Source organism: Hydra vulgaris, chromosome 12, assembly GCF_038396675.1.
Source record: "Hydra vulgaris chromosome 12, alternate assembly HydraT2T_AEP".
Lineage (NCBI taxonomy): Eukaryota > Metazoa > Cnidaria > Hydrozoa > Anthoathecata > Hydridae > Hydra > Hydra vulgaris.
The window spans coordinates 40,330,935-40,353,185 of record NC_088931.1 but is presented as its reverse complement, the minus strand read 5'-3'; the positions used below and the strand labels follow the sequence as shown (position 1 = coordinate 40,353,185).

The 22,251-nt window shown below is 25.7% G+C and overlaps 1 protein-coding gene across 2 annotated transcripts in view; it reads left to right on the top strand.

Moving 5' to 3' along the window:
• Positions 1-22,251, top strand: part of LOC100207789 (nuclear pore complex protein Nup98-Nup96) — a 77,602-nt gene that overhangs the window by 47,852 nt on the left and 7,499 nt on the right. For both annotated transcript variants that reach the window (XM_065813230.1, XM_065813229.1), the window contains exons 13-27: positions 997-1,062; positions 1,137-1,199; positions 1,382-1,483; positions 7,558-7,865; positions 7,975-8,132; positions 8,271-8,413; positions 14,029-14,142; positions 14,389-14,544; positions 16,010-16,178; positions 16,350-16,727; positions 16,813-17,171; positions 17,258-17,396; positions 17,532-17,612; positions 19,346-19,461; positions 19,558-19,737. In XM_065813230.1, coding sequence (XP_065669302.1) covers positions 997-1,062; positions 1,137-1,199; positions 1,382-1,483; positions 7,558-7,865; positions 7,975-8,132; positions 8,271-8,413; positions 14,029-14,142; positions 14,389-14,544; positions 16,010-16,178; positions 16,350-16,727; positions 16,813-17,171; positions 17,258-17,396; positions 17,532-17,612; positions 19,346-19,461; positions 19,558-19,737 — 2,532 coding nt within the window. The remainder of the gene's footprint in view (positions 1-996; positions 1,063-1,136; positions 1,200-1,381; positions 1,484-7,557; positions 7,866-7,974; positions 8,133-8,270; positions 8,414-14,028; positions 14,143-14,388; positions 14,545-16,009; positions 16,179-16,349; positions 16,728-16,812; positions 17,172-17,257; positions 17,397-17,531; positions 17,613-19,345; positions 19,462-19,557; positions 19,738-22,251) is intronic.

Sequence of the window (22,251 nt, the reverse complement as noted above, 5' to 3'; positions counted from 1 at the left end):
TTTTAAAACTTCCTCTTATTTAACATAAAACAATGCTGATAAAATATTTTATTTGAAATAAAAAATTTTTCGATTATGTTTAAATTAAAAGCATACTTTTCAAAACTTTCTGCTTATAAAGTAGTTAAAGACGGCGCATCGGAGGTTCAAATCCTCTGCTTGCTTTTTTTAAAACTTTTATTTTTCAAAATGCAAATCAAAATAATTCTTTAATTCTTTAGATATTATATGTACATTGTGTATTTTCATTACGCAAACTCAACTTAGTTGTAAAATACTTAAAAAGTAAAACTTGAAACCTTAAAATAAACTTTTACATATTTTTAAATTTTTTTAACTCTTTCTCATCTGTAAATGTCATACTTAATTAGTTTTCTAAAATCATAAATGGGCAGGAAATTTTATTAGTTCATAACAAAGAATAGTAGAATTTAATATTAACAAAAAGTAAAAACAAATTAAAATGATAAATAGTTAAAATGCAAATATCATAAAAATCAATTTTTACATAAAGCATGTACTGTGTATATAAATGTGCTATAGCTTATATAGATCAGCAATTGCTTATTAGTTTTGCTTATCTTTATAGCATACGTTTTTTTAAAAAAAGGAAAAAAAGAATAATGACAGAAAAGATTGCTACCTCATCCCAAACCCTCAGTTGATGTAGTAGGATTCCTTTGCAACAACAGGCTATAAAATAATTGATGTATGTACTGAAACCCCTGGCAGCAGGCTATTTCAGTATAACATTACACTGCTTTAAATACAGATTTTTAGTTGTGTATATATATGTGTGTGTGTGTGTGTGTGTGTGTGTGTGTGTGTGTGTGTGTGTGTGTGTGTGTGTGTGTGTGTATAATTGTGTGTATGTGTAATATATATACAAACATATATATACTTCTTTAATTTATTGTTTCATATCCAGCTTTTATTTTACAAATTTATTTTAATTTATTAAACATTTTTAATATTTTTTATATAAACATCTAAAAGGATTCAAGCAAAGAAAAAAAGCCTCCTCAGCAGATAACAGTTAAAGAATCTTCGTCACAATACAAGGTATTTAGTCTTTAGTTTAAAAATAATATTGGGAGTTTTCTTTTTAATGTTTTTATATCAATTGATGTGTACAGGTTTTTTCCCGACCCACTGCACGTGTAAAACCTAGACCCATTTCATCTCCTTCAATGGGAAAGGTTAGTTGTATTAATTTTTTAAAATAAAACATTAAATTAAATATTAGAGTTTATAATATCATAGGTGTTACAAACTAATCAATCTTTTTAAAAGATTTTGATTTTAAATGAAGTTTTGCTTTAGATGAAAAATTTTGTTTGAAACTTTTTCTTGTAAAATTATTGTAACTAAATATTTTCAGTATCGCTTGTTTGAAGGTTTGGAAGAAGAAAACGATCTTAGTCCATCACTTATGCCTAAAAGAAATGTAAAGAAGCTTGTAATAAAGAAAAAATCACTTTCTGTATGTTACTGTTAATTTTGCCTAATAAGATAATATTACTCAAAATTAAGACGTTTAATTTATTATCATTATATTTTATTATTAAATATGATCCTTACTAACTCTTTAACATATAACAATGCTATAAAACTTTACATTTAAAATTAGCAAGATTTTCGAAAGGGTATAGTTTGTTTTAAATTTTTTTTTCTAAATTTACTTCAGAAACTTCAATTATTACTCTAAAATGATATTTTGTATCTATGCAATGGCACATGCATACTTATATCAATATCGAGCTTATGCTATATCTTCACGAAATGTTTTGTAATGCAATAGTTTTACAGTTAAAAAATAGGTTTTCAAGTTAGAAAAATAGGATTACATAATACTGTTAATTTTATGAAGTAATAAATTAAAAACCAATTATTTTAACTAGTAGAAAGCAACCCGTAATGCGGGTTATGGTCGGTCTGTTACTTAATTTATAGTGGCTGTTTTCCACAATTTAAAGTTGCCAAACCTTAACTAATACCCTTTTAGAAAAACGCCTTCAAATTGAAAAAGTTAAACCATTTGTTAAATTAACATAAAAAGTATGAGGAGGTAAAATAATTTACCAATTATTTAACATTATTTGAGTAACTTACAACTGACATAGGTCATATTAGTGTAAGGTAGAACCATTTTCCTCGACATTACTAAGTTCAACACAATACGTTTTAAGTTACTGACACAAAATAATAACACTTCATCATGCTTTAAATTGACAAAAAAGTAAAGCTAAATTCTTGTTATTTTTTATAACATGAACTTTAATTAATAAAATTAATATAAAGTGAACGTAAATTATACATGAGTTATTAATTTTTTGGTAACCCCTTGATACATGTTTCTTTAAAATAGGAAATAGTCTTTAAAACGTTAAATGCACACTACTAAACAAATTTATTAGAAAATAACTAAGTAATTGAGTACAAATACGTTTCAAACAAAAAAAAATTTAATTTACAATCAAACATATGTATAACAAATTTAAAAAAATATGTAAACTTTGATCTTTTATATTGCATTAATGCGTCATATGACAAACCTAAAAATAAAAATTGTAACATATAAGTAGACAAAAAAAAAAAAAAAAACTGGAAAAAAATTTACCTGCTTTTCGGTAACCTGTTGTCATACTTAAACTGCTGTCATAATGCAGCTTGTCATTGTTGTTTTATGGCGTTATTTTATGTTGGCTTTTAGTAAACTTTAGTTTAATTTAAAAGACATTGCAATAGATTTAAAATATTTTAATTAAAAACAAAATAACAAATGCTTCAAGGAGCCAAACTATAAACATTAAAGATAAAAAATCAAATTGAGATATAAATAAATTGCATTTATATAGCTAAATATATTGTCTTGGCTTATAGTAAATTTTAAAAGCAGTGAGTTCAATAAATTAAACTACCAATTAATTATTTTTAACAATAGAATGTAGCATCATATTATGGTAATTGGGTAATGAATCAATTTAACTATATTTGATTTAATTGGTGAAAAACAAATAAAATTTTAATTAAAAAAGACGAAAACAAACCAAATATACAACATATTATAAAAAAAAAAAATCAAAAAAAAAAAAAAAAAAAAAAAAAAGCAGCAACAAAAAAGTTATAAATATCTTCACTAATAGAAGACATTTACAACCTTTTGGTTGCTGTTTTTTCTTCAGTGCCTCCCAACACCCTGGTATGGATGAGCTCTTATTTAAAGGATGGCTCATCCATACCGCCATTACTACACCACTTATTGAAGGACCTCTTTGAGAGAGGCCCTGGATGTTGGGAGCGATGACTTCTGTATTGCTCAAATGTTAACAACTCTAAAATTACAAATAGAAGGGTATAATAAAAATTAAAAATATTTGCAATTTTATTTAATCAAAATATAAAGCATAACCTCACCTTTTCACAGGATGAAGAAGACACTAAAAATATTAAAAAAAAAAAAAATTAGAGTAAATTAAAAAGGGTTAAACTTGTGAAAAATTTAATTTTAATAAAAATATGAGTAAAATGCGACAGTCTGAAAATGTCATATTTATATTAAATATTTCTTTCACCTGTTGCACATATTTCTCCATAAAAAATATATAAAATTTAAAACACAGCCCTACCAGTTATGCTTCTACCAGACACTAAAGACAAAAAATATACCTCAAAATAATTGATAAAATAATATTTACATTTAAATAAATATATAATTATAGTTTTTTTTACCTATTCCCCTCATTTCCTCCATAAAGTTGTCTAAAGTAAGAAAAAAGATAACTGAAGCTAAAACTAACAAAAAGTAAAATTAATTATAAACTAAACCAAAACTAAAATAAACTTTAAATCTTAATACCTGTACCTCAGAAGACAAAGGTTGGTTGTCCATTTTTTTGTGAAAATGAGTTATGTATGAGATTTTTTTAGTTTTTTCAGTATCTACAGAGGTATAAAGACTGTTGTCCTACGACAATGTGAAACAAAGTTAGGTCAATATAAAGGGTCTGGTGTCTCCACAACGTTCAAAGGAAAAATGTCTGTTGTCCAGAAATGACTTTTCACTTTTTTTAATTTAACTTTTTATTTTTTATTTTTGTCAAAATTATATTTCATGTGCCTGAAGACAAATTAAATGAAACACGAAAAAAATAACATAAATTTAACCATCAAGAATGAGCCAATAAAGACTAATTATTTTATTATTTCCTCTCTCCTGGACAATTTCTTTGACTTTTGAGGTACAGATATAAATGCTTCATTTATTTAACTATACTAATCATATAACTTATACTTAGTTTTTTTTCCAACTCTCCTAAAAGAAAATAAAGTACTTGAAGTTTTAAAGTTACAGTTACAGTACGAATAAACAAATTCCTATTAACAAATATCTAATAGCAAAAACACTGACTTATTTCACTCTTCAATTCTGTGTCTAAACAATAAAAGCACTTAAATGTATAGACGTTAAAATATCTACATAATTTTTTTAAGATAAATTCGTTTAACTAATGTAACTAATACCTTTATTGGCTCTCTCTTGATCAACTAAAGAAAACAAAATCTTAATTAAACTAACTTGATATAAAATGATAAAAATCTGTTTTACTAAGAATTTTAAATTTCTTCTCTTTAATATTGAGAATATAATTTTAAGTAGGACCTATGTTCTTGGGCTTATTGTATAAATTTATAAAAACATACTGTTTTACTTTAAAGTCAACAACAATATTTTAAAAAACATTTTAGTTACTTTATAAAAAATAAAAATCCTTTTGAACTTACTACCTCTCTCTTCATTGTTGTCAACTAAACAGAAAAACAAACAAACAATTGATAGTGAATTTTCAATTTGGCAGTAGGTTAAGTAGATTAAATAGATCTTTGATCTATTTAATCTGCTCTAACAGTCTACAACCTTATCATTAACTATAACTATTTTCTACAACCTGGTGTAGTTTAACATAGAGATATTTTTTAAGTAATTAAAAAATATTTAAGATTATAATACATAAGATTTTAAAAACCTGAAATTTTAAACCTACTTTAAAAAAAACAGATATATTAAAAAGTATTTTTTTTCCTTTTTAAAAAGTAAAAATGCTTTAACTTTCTCCAATAATACTGTTGTCATCTAAACAGAAAAGCAAACAAATATTGAAGTTGATTCTTTCTTAAACCTCTTTAATTACTTCAATATTAAAATAGATATTTAATCTTTCTGGATTGAATTAATTTACAAAAATTTTCATCTAAACCATTTTATTATTGTAAAGCTAATTTAAATCAACAAACATATACGAACTGCAATTTGTAACATTTAATTATAACAAAATAAAACAAAACTTACTTCTTAGTAATTCAGCGACTAAAAATAAAGATATATTTAAAAACTAACTACATAACATGATACGAATCAGTAACATAATACACATCTAAATAAATACAAACCTTCATCGTCAACAATTTGGGACATTCAATTAATTCAATTCAAAGAAAAATTTAAAAAAAAAGCGTTGTAAACCCTTTAATGCAAACTTAAATATTATTTCTTCAAAAAAATTATAAGTAAGCATTTTTAAAAAATTCACAAAACTTTACAATATTTTGTTCTTCTATACCACATAAATACATCATCTGATAAATCTAAAATAAAAAATGTAATGAATAAGTAAATAAATAAGAAAAACATTACATACAAAAAATAAAAATCAGTGTACCTTATAGAGAAAAGCTATTGTGATTTACCAGAGTAGTAGTTGTAAAATATTACTATTTCATGTTAGCTTTTACAAAATAATTTATGCTGGAACATCATGATTCCAATATATTTATAGCAAAATCATGTAGTAAACAGCGCTAAAGACAAAAAATCAAATTGAGATAAAATAAATTTTATATATATATGCAAATATAAATGCATATATATATATGCAAAATAATTTATATTGGCTTTTAGTGAATGATTAAAAGCAGTGATTTTTGATAAAATTACCTATTTACTATTTTTAACAATAGACACCAACATGAAGACAAGCCAAATGTGTATCAATATAAAAGATAACAAAAAAAACATCACAGCAACAACACACAATAATAGCACACACCATAAGTTAATATAATATGTATATAACCTAACTTAAGTAAGAAAACATTCATATATAACAGAACATAAGTAACAACATTATGCAAAATGTTATTAAAATACATTATTATGTATTTTTAGAATAATTAATAATAAAGGCTTGAAAACAGCAAGTCCTAAAGCAGTAACAGTTTGACACTAAATACTATCGTGTAACCCTCTGTTGTAAGTACATCACTTTGCTGGCAAAGTTGACAAATCTTGCTCTAAACGTTTACCAAGTCACAGCACTTTGAAAACACGGAAACAACATAATATAAACATTGTACCAACTATAAGCACAATAAATGTGTTTAAATATGTATATAAAGTTAAATATATACCTTATATACATATTTAAACACATCTTTAAACAGTTATATAACACATATTAACACATACACAAACAATAAAAAAACACTTTACATTATTATAAAAACACATTGATAAAACAACTATAAAGCTCTTATTACCACATACACATAAATATCAAAAAAGCATATATGTAAAACAATAAATGTGTGCAAACAAAAATTTTAAAAATGATGTGAGAAAATTTAAAAAGATTCAAAGTAAACAAAATATATATTTACAAACAATACTCTTTACCTTTTTTTTTTTCATAAGAACTGTAATCATCATAACAAAATTCAACCTTTACATACAAAAACATGTGACATGGCATGTCAGTGTTGGCACAAAATTTTAATCTATTTTTCTAAATTTTCTTAAAAAGAGCAAAAATAGTTAATAGCATCACAGAAATTTCAAAGTAGTAATAACCATTTTATGGAAATAGCAATAGTATAACTTTAAATAACATTCATGTCCCTATTTTCCTTCTAAAAAATAAAATAATAAAAATAAAACTGCTAAAAGAAAAACTAAAATAAACAAAATATAAACGATTTAAAAAATTTAAATCCTTTCTACTTTAAATCTTTTCTAGTTTATCTAATAAAAATTTAAATCCTTTCTACTTTAAATCTTTTCTAGTTTATCTAATAAAAATTTAAATCCTTTCTACTTTATCTAATAAAAATGTATATATAACTATTTTATATACTTACTTCAATTATAATATGATCTTAACGATGATTATTTATCTTAATATGATTCTTTATGTAATATATCTAAACTAATAATTAAATTCCAAAAGGAAAAAAGTTTTAACTCGCTTAAAAGATCTTTCTCCAATGACCGCATGCATTTTGAGAACGCGCTCTTTCAAAGCCTAATAACTAATGAAACAACGTTAAACATTAAACATTTAACGTTTCTGTAGCAATTATATTAAGATGGTGCCTTAATAAATTATTAATCAAAATTATTTTTAAAAATTATTACTAGATATTTTTAAAAATTATTACAATGTAATAATAACTAGAAAAACCATTAGGCATCTTATATTTAATTTATTTAAATTTTTGAAGGATAATGTGGCAGATGATGTTACATTAAAATTTCGAACTGTAGATGATGACCTTATTGCTCCTCCTCCTGATATTAAACCGAAATCTGTTTTGAGCCCTCAGAGCACAGTTGATTCACCTCAGAACGGACAAGTATTTGATAGTACTATAACTGAATTAAATCATAATGCCCAGACTCCGTTACCAACTAAGCGTAAAGGATACCTATTGACTCCTCTTTCGCAAAGCTACCAAGAAGAGTCTCCTGTTGTAACCTATACTCAGACAGAGAATGAAGAACTTCCATTGAGTCATATTAAGTTGTCAAGGTTGTTATTTTATTTGTTTTTCAAAAAAAAATTTTGCACTTTTTGCAAATTTTTAAAATTTTTAGGTTTAAGGAATTGATAGAGCTGGTAGATCATTATTTTTTTATAGGCCTGAGTACTATACGAAGCCTCCTTTAAAAGATTTGGATGAAATGGTAAAAAGTGAACAATGTTTAATTCGAGATTTTATTGTTGGAAGAGATGGTTATGGAGAGGTTAAATTTCTTGGTGTTACTAATGTTTACGGCTTGAACCTTGATGAAATAGGTAAATCTTTTTTGTTGTTTTTTATAAAAATTATTTAGATATACAATAGTATTAATTTATGTAACAGCGCTGTGCTATTAGTTTTTTAGTAATTATTTTCAGAAACTTTTTCAGACTGCAAATTTAATGTTTGTTTAGTTTTTTTTCGACGGCGTGAAGTTGAAGTCTACCCAGATAATTATGTAAATAAGCCTGAGATTGGGAATGAATTAAATAAACCAGCTGAAATTACATTGCTCAAAGTTTGGCCAAACGATAAATCAACCCAAACACCAATAAAGGTTAAAATTTTTATTCAATTTAAAAAAATTTTTGTTGCACACACAGTTTTATATATATTTTAGCAACCTTTGTTTTTTATTATTTGTTACAGCTAAGTTTGATGTATTTGTTATGTCACGACCTAGAGTCTAAATTTTAATCTAGAAAAGCAATTAAATAAAGTTAAAAAACTATATAAAGTTAATGAACACAAAAATACATACATGCATATATATATATATATATATATATATATATATATATATATATATATATATATATATATATATATATATTAGTCCCCTTTACTTCTCCCCCCACAGAGTTAACTCTTTCTGATGAACAATTTATAGCTTGTACAGCAAGAAAATCAAGTGCAACTTGATTATAGGACAATCTGAACGTCCCAATGTTTTCAATGTACGCAGTAATTTCAAATTTCAATTGCTGATCTAAAGGGTACAATTTTTAGAAATTGTTCAGAAAAATGTTCAAACTTTTTATATTGAGTTTCAATTTGTTTCAGATGAGAAATTGTTCCCTTGAGTTTCATCGGGATTTATACATCAAAATACTTAAATCGTGCTTTTTTTCAGACTATTAAGTAAGATTCCACAATGTGCATCTCTGCCAAGTTAAGCATTGCTAATTTAAATTGAGGGTTTAAGCTAACTCTAAAAAGTAAGTAAATAAGTCTAAGAAGGTAGAGATAAAGAAATAGGTCTTCACTTAATTCAAACCTGATTTCCAACTGCGTAGTAAAATAATCAACAAATTTATTTTTCGAAAATTGATAAAATTAACAAATTTACTTTTCAAAGTTGTAATACAAGGATTAACTAAATTAGCACTCATGCTTTTTTTCCGCACTTAGTGGCTTTCCGCAAGTAGTGGCTTCAAATTTAAAATAGAACAATTGTTAAAAATTTTACTTGCGTTTCAGTTAGACAAGTCGGTGACATTTTCATACAGTTTTTTTATTGTGAGCACTACAACTAGAGCTAGTTCTATAGAACTATGATTTTTTCATCCCATTAAGTTAGAAGTGGTGTTAAAGCGTGTTTCCACCTCCATTGGAGGCTTTGACTCAGGTTTTCCTTGAGAAATCTGAGTCACTTTCTGAGTGCTGCTTGTCCAAACAATGATGAGTGAAAAAATCCAACTAATTTATGCCCTATGCTAATTAATGTCACAAGTATTGGATAGCTAATTTCACACCAAGTTGGAGTTGGGTGTTGGAGTTGGGTGTTGGAGTTAGAGATGAGCACAACAGTCTAGCCAATCTATTCCAAGTAGTTTAATTGTGTCATGCATACTAGGAATAGTTTCAGTTGTAGCTTGTAAAATATTATCTGAAGTTAAGTCAAATTTTGACAGCACATGTATTATAATTTCTTTAGTAGAAATAGCTTTGTGACAAGCATTTATTATTTCCAGATTTACAACTAATGAACAGCATGATTCTAAAACCCACAAGGATGAAATATAATGACAAGTCAAAACAAGAAAGTTATCGCCATTGTCGGTCTTAAATTAATCAAAAGTGGTGCTAAGTTTAGTGATACACTGCCGTTTTATACTTTGTTGGAAGCTATTATATAGATCATCAACCATATCACTCAAATTCCTAAGTTGGTTAGGTGCGGTGGTAGATATTGCCCTTGAATAAACACCAACAGGGATGTACACTCGTGGTCATCTGACAGTACCAGACAACCGAATTTTGTAAAGAGTGACTAAAAATATTCCTTTGATGCAAAAAAGGCGACTATTGATTTTTTTTTCTGATTCAATAGTTCTATAAAACTATATTTTAAAAGTGTCAAAGTTTGTTTCCATTTTCTCTATTATTAATTAGAAAATTGTACGAGCATTTAAATGTATTTAACAAAATACTTCCTAAATAAAAACGAAAGTTTTATCATTTAATCAAAAATACTGTTTTATTTTAATTTTTTTTTCACAAATTTTATTTAAGGATTTAGAGATAAAGTAATAAAACTAATTTTTTTTGTGGAATTTTCAAATTATTGTTTATGTGACATTTATTCAGAAATTATTAGGTCGTAAAAAAAAGATATTTAACCACAAGTTTTTTAAAGAAACAACTTGTTTTATTAAAAAAAAATTAATTTTAAAAGACTTTAAATTAAAAATGATTTTAAAGATTTAAATTTAGTTTGGAAGGAATGTAAAATTTAATTTCAAATCAATGTAAAATAGTTTCGCAGCTTTTATTAAAAAAGTTTTTTATGGTCTTTGTTATTTATTATTATTTTTATATTCTTTATTATCTTATGGCCTGCAAACTAATTTATTACGTAAAAAATCCGTCATAGATTATCATAGATGCAAAAGTAAATTAAAAAAGTTTCTTTTTTCTTATAAAATGGAATGGTTTTGATTAAGAGAATTCTTTTCACCAATAAATTTAAAAATTTTTGTTTTTTATTAATTCACTTATTTTTCTTATAAAAAAATATTTTTCTTATAATAATTTTTTTTCTTATAAATAGAAGTGATTTTGTTTAAGAGAATTCTTTTCACCAATGTATTTATATATTGTATATATATTAAAATTTTTTTGTTTCTTACTAGTTCAATATCGTGTAAAGTTCTTTTAAAGTAATATATTTATGAACATAAATTACCTTTACAAATAACTTATTGGTAACTTATAAAGTTTATCTATAAATTGTTTATAATCTGTTTATAATATTAAAAATACTACATTAAATACGTAAAAATTAAAATAAATAAATAAATTATAATAAACAAACAAAAGATAATGTTAAGTATAAGATTGTTTTAAGAAATAAATTAAAAGTAAATATTTTCAAATACCGAATCTAGATTCTATTAATATTTTTTGTTAAATCAGTTAAAATTTTTAATGCAGTTTAAATTTACATTTAATTATGCAGTACTTTAAAATACTTTCAAAATATCAATAGTATTCAGGCTACCGTAACAAATATGATCTTAATAATTACAACTAATTAAAAGCAAAGGGTCTTAAAGTATTTGTAAATTATTTTTTTTTATATCTGTCAATACTTTGTTGTTGTAAAAAAGAGCGCATATATTTTTGATAAAGTGCTCAACTCAATTGAAAAACCTAATGACATATATCGGCATGTGTTTTATCTGAAAGTAGAAAAGTGAACGTGATCAATAGTTTACAATATTACTTTTATTTACGCAAAATATTTCTAGTCTACACTTAGCCCTATAATGAAAAATGAATAGAATATGCGAGAACTCCGCTAAATGCAAAAATGTTTATAAAAATTGTGACGGGCGACTCAAAAAATTGGGGAGCAACCAAAATTAATGAACTGATTACTTTCAGTCACCCTTCTGCCGACCGACAAAAGAACGAGTGTACACCCCTGACCAAGCACAAATTGATGAAGCCAGATCCAGGAGCTGTCTCAAATGATCAAATAAATCTAAGCATTGCATGATCTTTTTTTTTTATTCCATTATTTATTTATTCGAGGTTCAATAAAATGTGAGTTTTATGAAGAGCCTGATGATTTTTCAATTATGTTATCAGCATTTTTTTTTGTAGCAGATGCGTGCTTTTTAGATGCTTTTTCGTGTAGCTTTTTACGGTCACGTTTTAAATGGTTCCATAGATGAGTTCCATTTTCAAATTTCAAATTACTTTAAGTGAAAGTGAAGTTGAAAAGTAAGCAAAATTATAGACTTAACATTTATTTAACTAAACAGTTTACATGTTACTAGTTTGCGATCAGCTCTGTTTAAATCCCTAATCGGCAGTTATTTTTATTAAATTAGGTTACAAAATTTCTTTACCTCTGAGTTTTTCAATTTATGTTAATATTTTAACAACTTTGTATAGCGCTGTATGTATGATAGCAACGTATGTATGATAGCAAACAACAGTAAAAAACAAAGAAATGTTTCAAAAAACTTGAATTATTTTTTTTGAATCGAAACAGCAATCAATTTGCGAAATCACCAATTTTTTTGGCCATTGCTCACTAGAGGGTTAGGTGTTCAGAACATTGACTAGCATCCTTTACTTTAGCCCAAGTAATGTCAGATACTTTTCAGAGCTGGGACTCAGTAGAACTCACCAACAAAACAACAAAGAAATTTTTAAAGATTATCTCTTAGATTATCGTTCTAATTTCAGGTACTGAAGTAATAATAAGGATATTTTTTCTTTTACAGACTCAACAAAACAGCATTATTGGATTGCTGTTGAACATTAATTAACGCTATTAAAAGTTACATTTGAACATTAGACAAATTAGTAATCCTTAATGTTATGGATAGATACATTCCATGAATCTCTATTATTTGTTGCTTCAAGTGATTTACTTGAGAGTATAATTTCTTTTAGAGGTTTCATAGCTACGAGACATCCAGCTTTATACAGAGATTTAAAAACTGAGACATTTGTTACCATATTTTGGATTATCTTAAGGACTTGGTTTTTTTTTAGCAGCTTTAAATATTTTATGCCAGTCTAAAGCCAGTATTTTTCTTGCAATTGGTAAGACCCAATATTTTTACCACACTTAGGATAGGAATGGTCTCTTTCGGCCAATCATATCTGAATTTGGGAAAAAATATCTTGAGTTAGGAAATCAGAGGAAAGGTTTTGGTTGAATCAAACTTTCTCCACTGATTTCCTAATTTGAAAATCTGGGAAATGAATCATTGTTTTTTTTATTTTGACCTGTACATGAGTTGCAAAGTAATTCCAAGTGTTTGATATCTCCAAAAAAGTTGTAAATTTACCGATGGTTCAAATTGTTGTCGCCACTTAAGACTACAAAATTCGTTTAATCATCCAAATTCGTTTAATCATTTTTAAAGAGATATGTTATATACATTATTAATGATGGTATAAGATGTTGTTGCCACTAAATAGTAGAATGATTTATTATAAAAATGAAAAGAATAGAGGTTTATGCATCTTTACCTTTCATTAAGAATGGAATTAATCTGTACCTTTCTTTATGAATAGAATTGATCTGTATTATTTAAGAATAGAATTTATCTGTATTCTTTAATAATAGAATTTATCTGTATTCTTTAAAAATAGAATTTACCTTTCTTAGCAATAGTTCCATCTTACACAGATGAAAGCTTTATTTTTCGAAATTGAATATTAAAAATAAAAAAATTTTGGACTGTAAAATGTTATTAAATTAATTTTCTTAGGTATTAAATTTTAAAATAGTTGTTAAATATTTAGGTCATTAAACAATGTATAAATTTTTTTATAGTTAGCTCCTTGTCAAGAACTGAAAACCCTATAACTTAAGAGGTTATTGTGTTTTCTAAGTGTTATAATTTAAAAAAAAGTCTAAAAGGGTGTATAACTGTTGATACCTCAGCAACTTACTTCGTTTTTGTATGTACTCACCATTGTAATACAATACTCTTGAACGTTGCATACAATTAGCTTTAAATAAAATATTAAAGATATAACAGCCTCTTGTTAACGTAACCTCGTTACCATGCTTCTTGTTAAATAGAGAGTAATAAATAGAGCTCAACACTTTTGTTAGAAACGAATAACTAAAGTGTTAGTGAGACCCTAAACATGTGTAAATTATATATAAACTGTATGCAGTATATTTTAATTCAATAGACTCCAGAAAGATTGAAAGCAAGTGGTTTTATTGATCGTATTGAAGAAAAAACACTTGCCATGGATGCTATGTTTCTTGATTACAAGCCAAAGGAAGGTGCATGGGTGTTTAGAGTAAGTTTTTTTAAAAATGCTGACATAAAAAAATGGCAATTTTAGTCAAATTTGTTTAGTAATGAATAATAGCATAATTTTTATTTTCAAATGACAATTGTTATTTTCAATAACATAATTAAAAAGTTTTTAATTATATTAATAAAAAATCATATTTTAAAGTTCTAAAGTTTTATAAAATAAATTTTTAAATGAATAAATTTTTCTAAAATAAACCACAATGCTTTCAATATGTTTGAATGTTAGGTTAACCACTTTACACGGTATGGCTTGCACGAGCAATTTATCGGCGAAGATGCAGAAATAGAGCACACAAAAAAATCTTTACTTAGTTTGAAGAAGGAAAAGGAACTTTCTTATATTATTGATGAAAGTATTCATTTTGAAAAGTTTGGCACACAGGTATATAATTTTATAGATTCTTTGTTATTGGTTATATTGGCATTCAATAAAACTGTTAATTCAATTGTAATTAAAAAAGATTTTTATTTATATAAAATAAATAAATTTATTTATGTTATTCAATCATATTGTTTCATGAACTTTTTCTTAATGATGTTAGTTATTATTTGATTGATAATGAAGTTCGCATGCTTCTCATTAGTATTTTTATTTTTGTGAAACCATAATGGTGTTTTATGGAACAATCATGGTCAATAATGTAATATTTCTTTAAGTTTTTATGGTTCCATGTTGTTCATTTTTAAGCTTTCTTAAAGTTTTTATGAACTTGTTGCAATAAGTTTTCTTTTTCTACTTATAATCATTGTGTGTGTATGTATATTAAACAGACCTGCTGCAAGGTCTCTGACAAGTGACTTTAGTGCAGGTCTTTGAGGTCAGATGCAGGTCAGATTATTTATTGAATGTATTGCAATAACCATTAGTTATTGCAATACATTCCTGAGGGGATCACCATATCACTAATTAATTCTAGATGGTTCTAACAGTGCAAACATTTTTACATCCATTTATTTTGTTAAATATTTTTTAGATTTAAATGCAAATTTAAATGACACTGCTATAATAGCGCATCAGATTAATGCACTGCTTCACAACAAGCCATCCATAATTAGATGGCTTTTGAAATCTTCAAATGTCAAAATTTTGTCTTCAAACATGACTTCTGAAGTAATGCTAATATCTAGGCAAAAAGCCACTAGCATAATATAATAGTCATACTTACATAGAATATTAAATGTATTGGTTATAATTCTACCCCCTCCACCCCTACCCTTCAAATTATACAATAGAAAATGATAATAATAATAAAAGAATTAATAAGATAATATATTGAAGTAGGATTATTAAAATGAACGTTTTTTAAAATGATGTCCACATTTTTCATACTGCTGCAAAATGTCAACTTGCAGTCATAACTTATTTGTTATGAGATTTTATCATACTAATAATATTTTCTTTATAATTGACATAAGCTTATACTTAATAAATATACAAAAAAAATTTTTACGAGACATCTAACCAATAACAATGTATTTAAAAACAGGTAAACTTATGTTTTTTTAGAGAATTGTTTTGTGGTTATTTAAAAATATTCAAAACTTGTGACTAGGTTTTAGACTATTGTAATTGTAATGAAAACGATAACAGAAACAATAACTATTGTTATTGTATTAATTTTTTTTAGAAACAATAGCAATATCTATGGTTTACAATTATTGTCATTTTGTAATGCAATAACAATAAATATATATAAGTAAATGGTTGCTAAAAAAAATTTAGGGGTGCCATGGGCGCCCTTGAATTTAATATTTATTAAGTATGCATATATATATATACATATATATATATATATATATATATATATATATATATATATATATACACACGCATTTTCATTTATTAGGAAGAGATTATATCACTTGTAAAAGAGGAAGTAAAAGATCGTTTTCCTATTAAAAGCTTTAATCCTGGACTAGAATTAACAATAAGCAAAGAAACATCTGACACTGAAATGGATGATAAAGAAGATGACAATCAAATGCCAGTGCAATCTAGTATGAGTTCTCAAAATGGTATTTAAAGTGGAATTTTATTATTAAGTTCTATTTAAAAATAAGTTCTATTGAAATCTATTGATGTTATAAAATTTTAAGTTTTTCGAATTATTTGCAGTTTCTGTTTTAAATACAAAAAAAAAAGTTTTTTTTTTTTTGCTTTTTATAAAATGTATTTAATTTTTATAGAGTTTAACTATGAAACACAAATGGAACAAGATTATCTTCCATTTTCTCATCAACTTGGTCGAGTGTCTCAAGTTAAGCCATTCACTTTGCAAGGAATGAAAACATCTATCCTTTGTGATGACGAGGATATGGTTGATGTTAAGCAAAAACCTGCAAGAAGAGAAAATCATCTCTTTTCAAATACATCTATATTTAATGAGTCGAGACGCTCATCTTCTGTTTTTCAGAAACTTGATATTTCGAAATCAAAAAATCCACCTGACTCATTAAATAATTCTGTGTTTCTTAACTTAACTTTAGATAATACAGTTCAGAGTGAACCTAAAGCTAAAAAAGTCAATTTATTTAAAAGCAGTTTAAAGCAGCAAATTTATGCTTGTAAGTTTTTTGTTCTAAGATTTGGTATAATTTTTTTATAAATAAAAAATAGAAGAGAGATAATCAGGTTGTTTGTTTTTTTTAGCATCTGATAAAGAGATAATTCAAGTTGATAATACTGAAAATCCCAATATTTTTATTAAATGTCGTTCATATGGCTTAGTACCTTACGAAAAGTCATTGCTATACAGAAAAACATGGCTTTTGGCAGATGCTAGTTTAACACATGGAAGAGAATTTCATGTGCGATGGAATAATGGGTTAAGTTTTGTTCACATGGGAGACTGTGTTGGAATACCTAAAGCAGAGACTTTAAAGCAAGGGTTATATTCAGGAAACTTCACTCAGTCTTGTACTCAGTCTCCATTTGGTCTTTCCAATATGTTTGTTAACGTTGAACGTTTAAATTCTGATGTTCATCAGGGAAGTACACAGTTTATTGCAGTAAGTTTTTAATAGCAATATGTAGCCCAAAGAAGTTTGTATTCAATATATACTTTTTTATACTTGTAAAATGATTTTTTTTTAAGGATTGTTTGAACATAGCATTAAAAAACACTGAATTTACTTTTGACTCAAGTAGCTCTCTAAAAAAGCCAAAATTGTCTTCTCTTTATAATGCTATTAAAAGTTATGCTGAAAAGTCTTTACAGTTTAAACAAGCTACTTGTAAGTATTAATACTTAATTAGCAATAGTTGAGTATTTGTTAGTACTTGCTCGTATTTATTTGTATATTTTGTTAGTGCTAGTGTTTTGAATTGTTATTTGTTATTTTGAATCTTTTTTTTTCTTTTTTTATTAGCAAAGTTTGAAAAAAAGTTTTTTTCTGTTCACTCTGAGGTATGGCAATTGGTTGATGCTCTTTGGGGTAAACTAGATCCAGGTAAGCTTTTATATAACCTATTGTAATTGTTATTATATAATAAATGCATAAAAAAATTTAGATTTAAAGTTTTGTTTTTTTAAATATAACATTTATTTCAAATTGTTATTTAATGTTGTAACAATAATAGAAGAAAAAAGAAAAACAGAAAACATAATAAATATTTCGAAGATTATTAGTTGTATCAATTTATTACATTTAGTTCTCCAAACAATGGTAGTTGTTTAAAGTTGATGAATATAGTTTCTGTAAAATTAATTTAATACATTTCTGTAAAATAAATAAACATAATTTATTTCTTTAAGGTTAATGAACATAATATTTTCTAAAAATCTAATGAACAAATTATATTTCTGTAAAGTTGATGAACATAATATATTTCTGTAAAGTTAATGAACATAATAAATTTCTTTAAAGTTAATGAACATAATATATTTCTTTAAAGATAATGAACATAATATATTTCTGTAAAGTTGATGAACATGATATATTTCTGTAAAGTTGATGAACATTGTATATTTCTGTAAAGTTGATGAACATATTTTATATGCATATATATATATATATTTTTGTTACAACATTTTGTTTCTTTGTTATGACATTTTTGATACAGTATTATGTCAATCTGTTTCTGTGTTATGACATTTTCGGGAAATTTAATCAATATTATGAAAAATTATACCTTTGAGTCTATGAAGCTGAGTGAAGCTCTCTTTTATGATCTATTTGATGTTTTTTATTTGATGAAAATAACTCTTTTTCAATAAATGATAAGGTACCACAAGATTGCATCTATGGTATTGTTTTGTTTATTTTTTGTATTGTATTATATTGTTTATTAGTGATCTTATTAGCAATCATACATCTGGAGTAGAGTGGAGTGGCAATCATACATCTGGAGTAGAGTGGAGTGCCTCTATTTGTTAATTATACAGCCATATAGACCTGGCTTTATAAAAATTCATCATTTTTTGATTGATTAGAATAAGCAGCCAATCCTCAAAGTGATGCTAAATCTGTGACAGCTTGTTTCCAGTGGCTGCTGAGTGGCTTGTTTAACCCAAACAAAAGTATTTTTTGTGGCTAGTGAAGCCAAAAACGTTGTTTTCTACTAAACATTCTTGAATAATGTTGATATTCCTAAATTGATGAATTAAAACCTTCCTAATGTTTTTTTTTAGTTCAACTTCCACTATTAACATCTCATAAAAACCATACATCTAATTCATTTTAAAATTAGCATCTGCTAAGATTGCCTCTCTTTATTGTGCTCACTAATTTCTTATTTCTGATTCCATTCCAGCAAACTTATCAAGTCTTGAAAATTTGAAACTAAAGAAACAGAGTTCTTATAGAAAGTTTAGAATTCTTTTTTATTAAGGAAATAATTACAAATAACAATCTTGATTTTATCTGTTTCTTTTTTGGTTCAAAATTATTTTAAATCTTTTTTTATCAGTTATTATCTTAGTCTATCAATCTTTTATCAGTTATTATCTTTAACTAATTAAATTAAAAAAAAAAAAATCTTCACAAAGAGTTTTAAATTAATAAGTTTATTCTTAAAATACCTACTAGTTATTATTTTTTCATTTCTTCCATCATTTTTTTTTTATCTTGTTACTGCAATAATTTTTTGTTTTGTTACTGGTGTGGTGTTAGTGGTGTTACAACTTAACATCACTTACCAGTATTTTTGTTTTAATTAGCTATTTATATCTGCATTATTTTAGTTGAAGAAAATTCTAAATATGAAAATCAATCTTTACGACGCACTGCGCTTTCAAAATGGCTTGAAATTGTTTTAGAAGAAGAGGTTAATGAAGAAGTATTGACTAATAAAGTTAAGGTAAATAGAAAATGGTAGAAGGTTGTAGGACTGAGTTAATTGAGACATTTTTCTATGCTTTATTTTATTAATAATTTTGGAATCATTTTTTTTAAGGATGATGGACATCTCTCTGTAATTTTCAGTTTTCTTTCTGGAAATAAATTATGTTCTGCATGTCAAGTTGCAAAAGATAATAAAGAATTTCGACTTGCATCATTACTTTCTCAATCAGCTGGTGATCATCATTTAAAACATTACCTTCGAAGTCAGTTGACTCAGTGGGAAGAGTCTAATGTACTAAACTATGTTTTAAACCTATTAAGTTTATATGTATACACACACATGCACACATCAAAAAAAATGTTTTGCCTGAAAGATCTGGCTTTTAATTTAAAAAAAAATCCTGATTGATCATATTTTTTATTAAATAAATAAAAATGATCAATTAGGAGGAAGAGTTTTAATTTTCAATTTGTTCAATTACATTTAAATAAGTTCAGTATTTTAGCTGAAATATCAAATTTTGATATCTAGTTTTAATATCAATTTTTAATATCATTCTGATATTTAGTATGGTTAAGTGAGCCATTTATATGGTTAAAATCAAACAAACAAAAAAAGACAAAAATCAAACCAATCAAATTATTTGAATATAAAAAAAACTTAACTAAATCAATTTAAAAATTTTGAAAAAGTTGAAGATTGAAGTTTTGAGAAAATTCTTTTGAATCAGTTTCTTTATTTACAAGAAATTAGAATATCATTTTTGAAATTAAAATTTCAAACAAATTTATTTTTTTAACAACTCAATTTTGGCATATTTAATATATATAAACAATAGAAAAGCAACTAAAAAGAGCGTTAACTTTTGTCCAAAACATTCTGTAATTCATATTTTATTTTTGTTATCATAGTTCAGTATGCTGTGAAAATAGAACCATGATTGCAGACCAAGTGTGAGCTTTGGATGATACTGTTTAAAAGTTGTTTATATTCATCTTTTTTTTTAATTTACTCATACATTTCTCAATTCATATTTGATTTCAGATCATCCTTGATCTTTAAGAAAGCGATGTTTGAAAAGCTAAATAAGTTTGAAGCTAAGTGCAAAACTTTAAAGTGTACAAGGTTTGGTTACTACTCATAAAAACTAAACATGAAGCATCTTGAAAGAAACATTTGCTGAAAACCAGCAACAAAGTAAATAAACAAAATAAACAAAAACTTAATGAACAAGACAAGACAAAAAGGGCAAAAATAATATCAATAGATTATTAATTATTAAAAAATCAGAACTATGGCTTAAACGACCCCCAAACAATCAAAGTTTGACTTATACTTGATTAAGTTTGCTTTGCTTACTTTTTTAGGTAATAAGAGATCTCAATAATTTAAGTGAATCACTGCTAAGTCTGCATTAACATTTAAATAAAATAATTTGTTCGTGAGTTTTACACTTCACCCCATTAATTCAGATTTAGTTTAGTTTCTTGTTGCATGCACACTACTTAATTGTAGACACACAGGGGTAGCGATTGCAGTAAATCAGGAAATTTATTGCAAGTTGAAACTCAAACAAAGAAGTACACCAAATGGGTTGTGAGATTTGTTGAAAAAGTTATTTGTAAACTGAATCTTTTAATTCAATTAGTTTAGTCAATTTATCAGCATTAGTATTTTTACTCATGGCTTTGCAACATCTTATTGAATTGTCTCTGAATTGAGTATTATCTTTTTCTTCCCGTTTAATCTTTAGCACATGTTGCATTCTTAAATTTTTTCTTTATTGTTGGAATACAAAAAAGTCTGAATAATGCAATGCAAACACCATGCCGATCTCTTCACCATTATTATTACTATAGTAACAACTTTTTAGTTGAAACATACACCATTCACCATACACCAGCAGATAAATACACAACCACTATAATTTCGAGAATCAAATATAGATTTTGAAGATTTTTCCTTATATTTGGAATGAAAAACAGGACTTATTTAATAAACTTTGGTCATAAACCTAGGGACAAGGTTTAATAAATTCTCAGGTAATGCTTCAGCTGTATTTTATTACATTTTTGTAACCATGAGCCTGATCAGCAGAAAGATCCTTAAGTATGCAGTCAAGCAAGGTTATAAGTGGTTATTTTTTCAAAGTTTTGTTTTTGTTTAGCTCTGTAATTGTATTTAGCATTTTTCCTAGTTCACTGAAATATTTATTATTTGAAAGAGCTTTTTAATTTAGTAAACTATAAGAAAACTGAGTAGTTTATTATTGTTTAACTGTTATTAAATAAAATATCCTTTTACAGGTAACACTATAGTTCAGCAATCTTTTTTGCATGTCTATCTTTGTTTTCATCGTGATTTTTGCATGTTCATCTTTATTTGTTTCATAATCAACTACACAACTAATGAAAGATGTAAACATGGGGAGATGCAAATAATGATAAAACTCAGTTTAAGTGCTTTTTTAAATTATTTTTTTTCAACTTAATAGGATTCAGTAAATATAGTTAAGACTTTAATCAAATAATTTTTTTTTTAAATTGTTATTCTTTCTCCTAATTATAAGTTTAGAAAAAAAAAGGTTGGTATTTAGAAAAGTACAACATGATTGCTTCTTTTTGAAAGTAAGCATCCAATCATTGTGTACATGTTAAAAAGATTAAAAATACATGTTAAATTACTTTTGCCAAAAACTTTACAAAAGTACGTTAAATTAATTTTGCCAAAAACTTTACAAAAGTTCACTTTATGTGGTCATTGGTATGACTTTTTTAAGCAAATATAAATATACAATATGTTCTT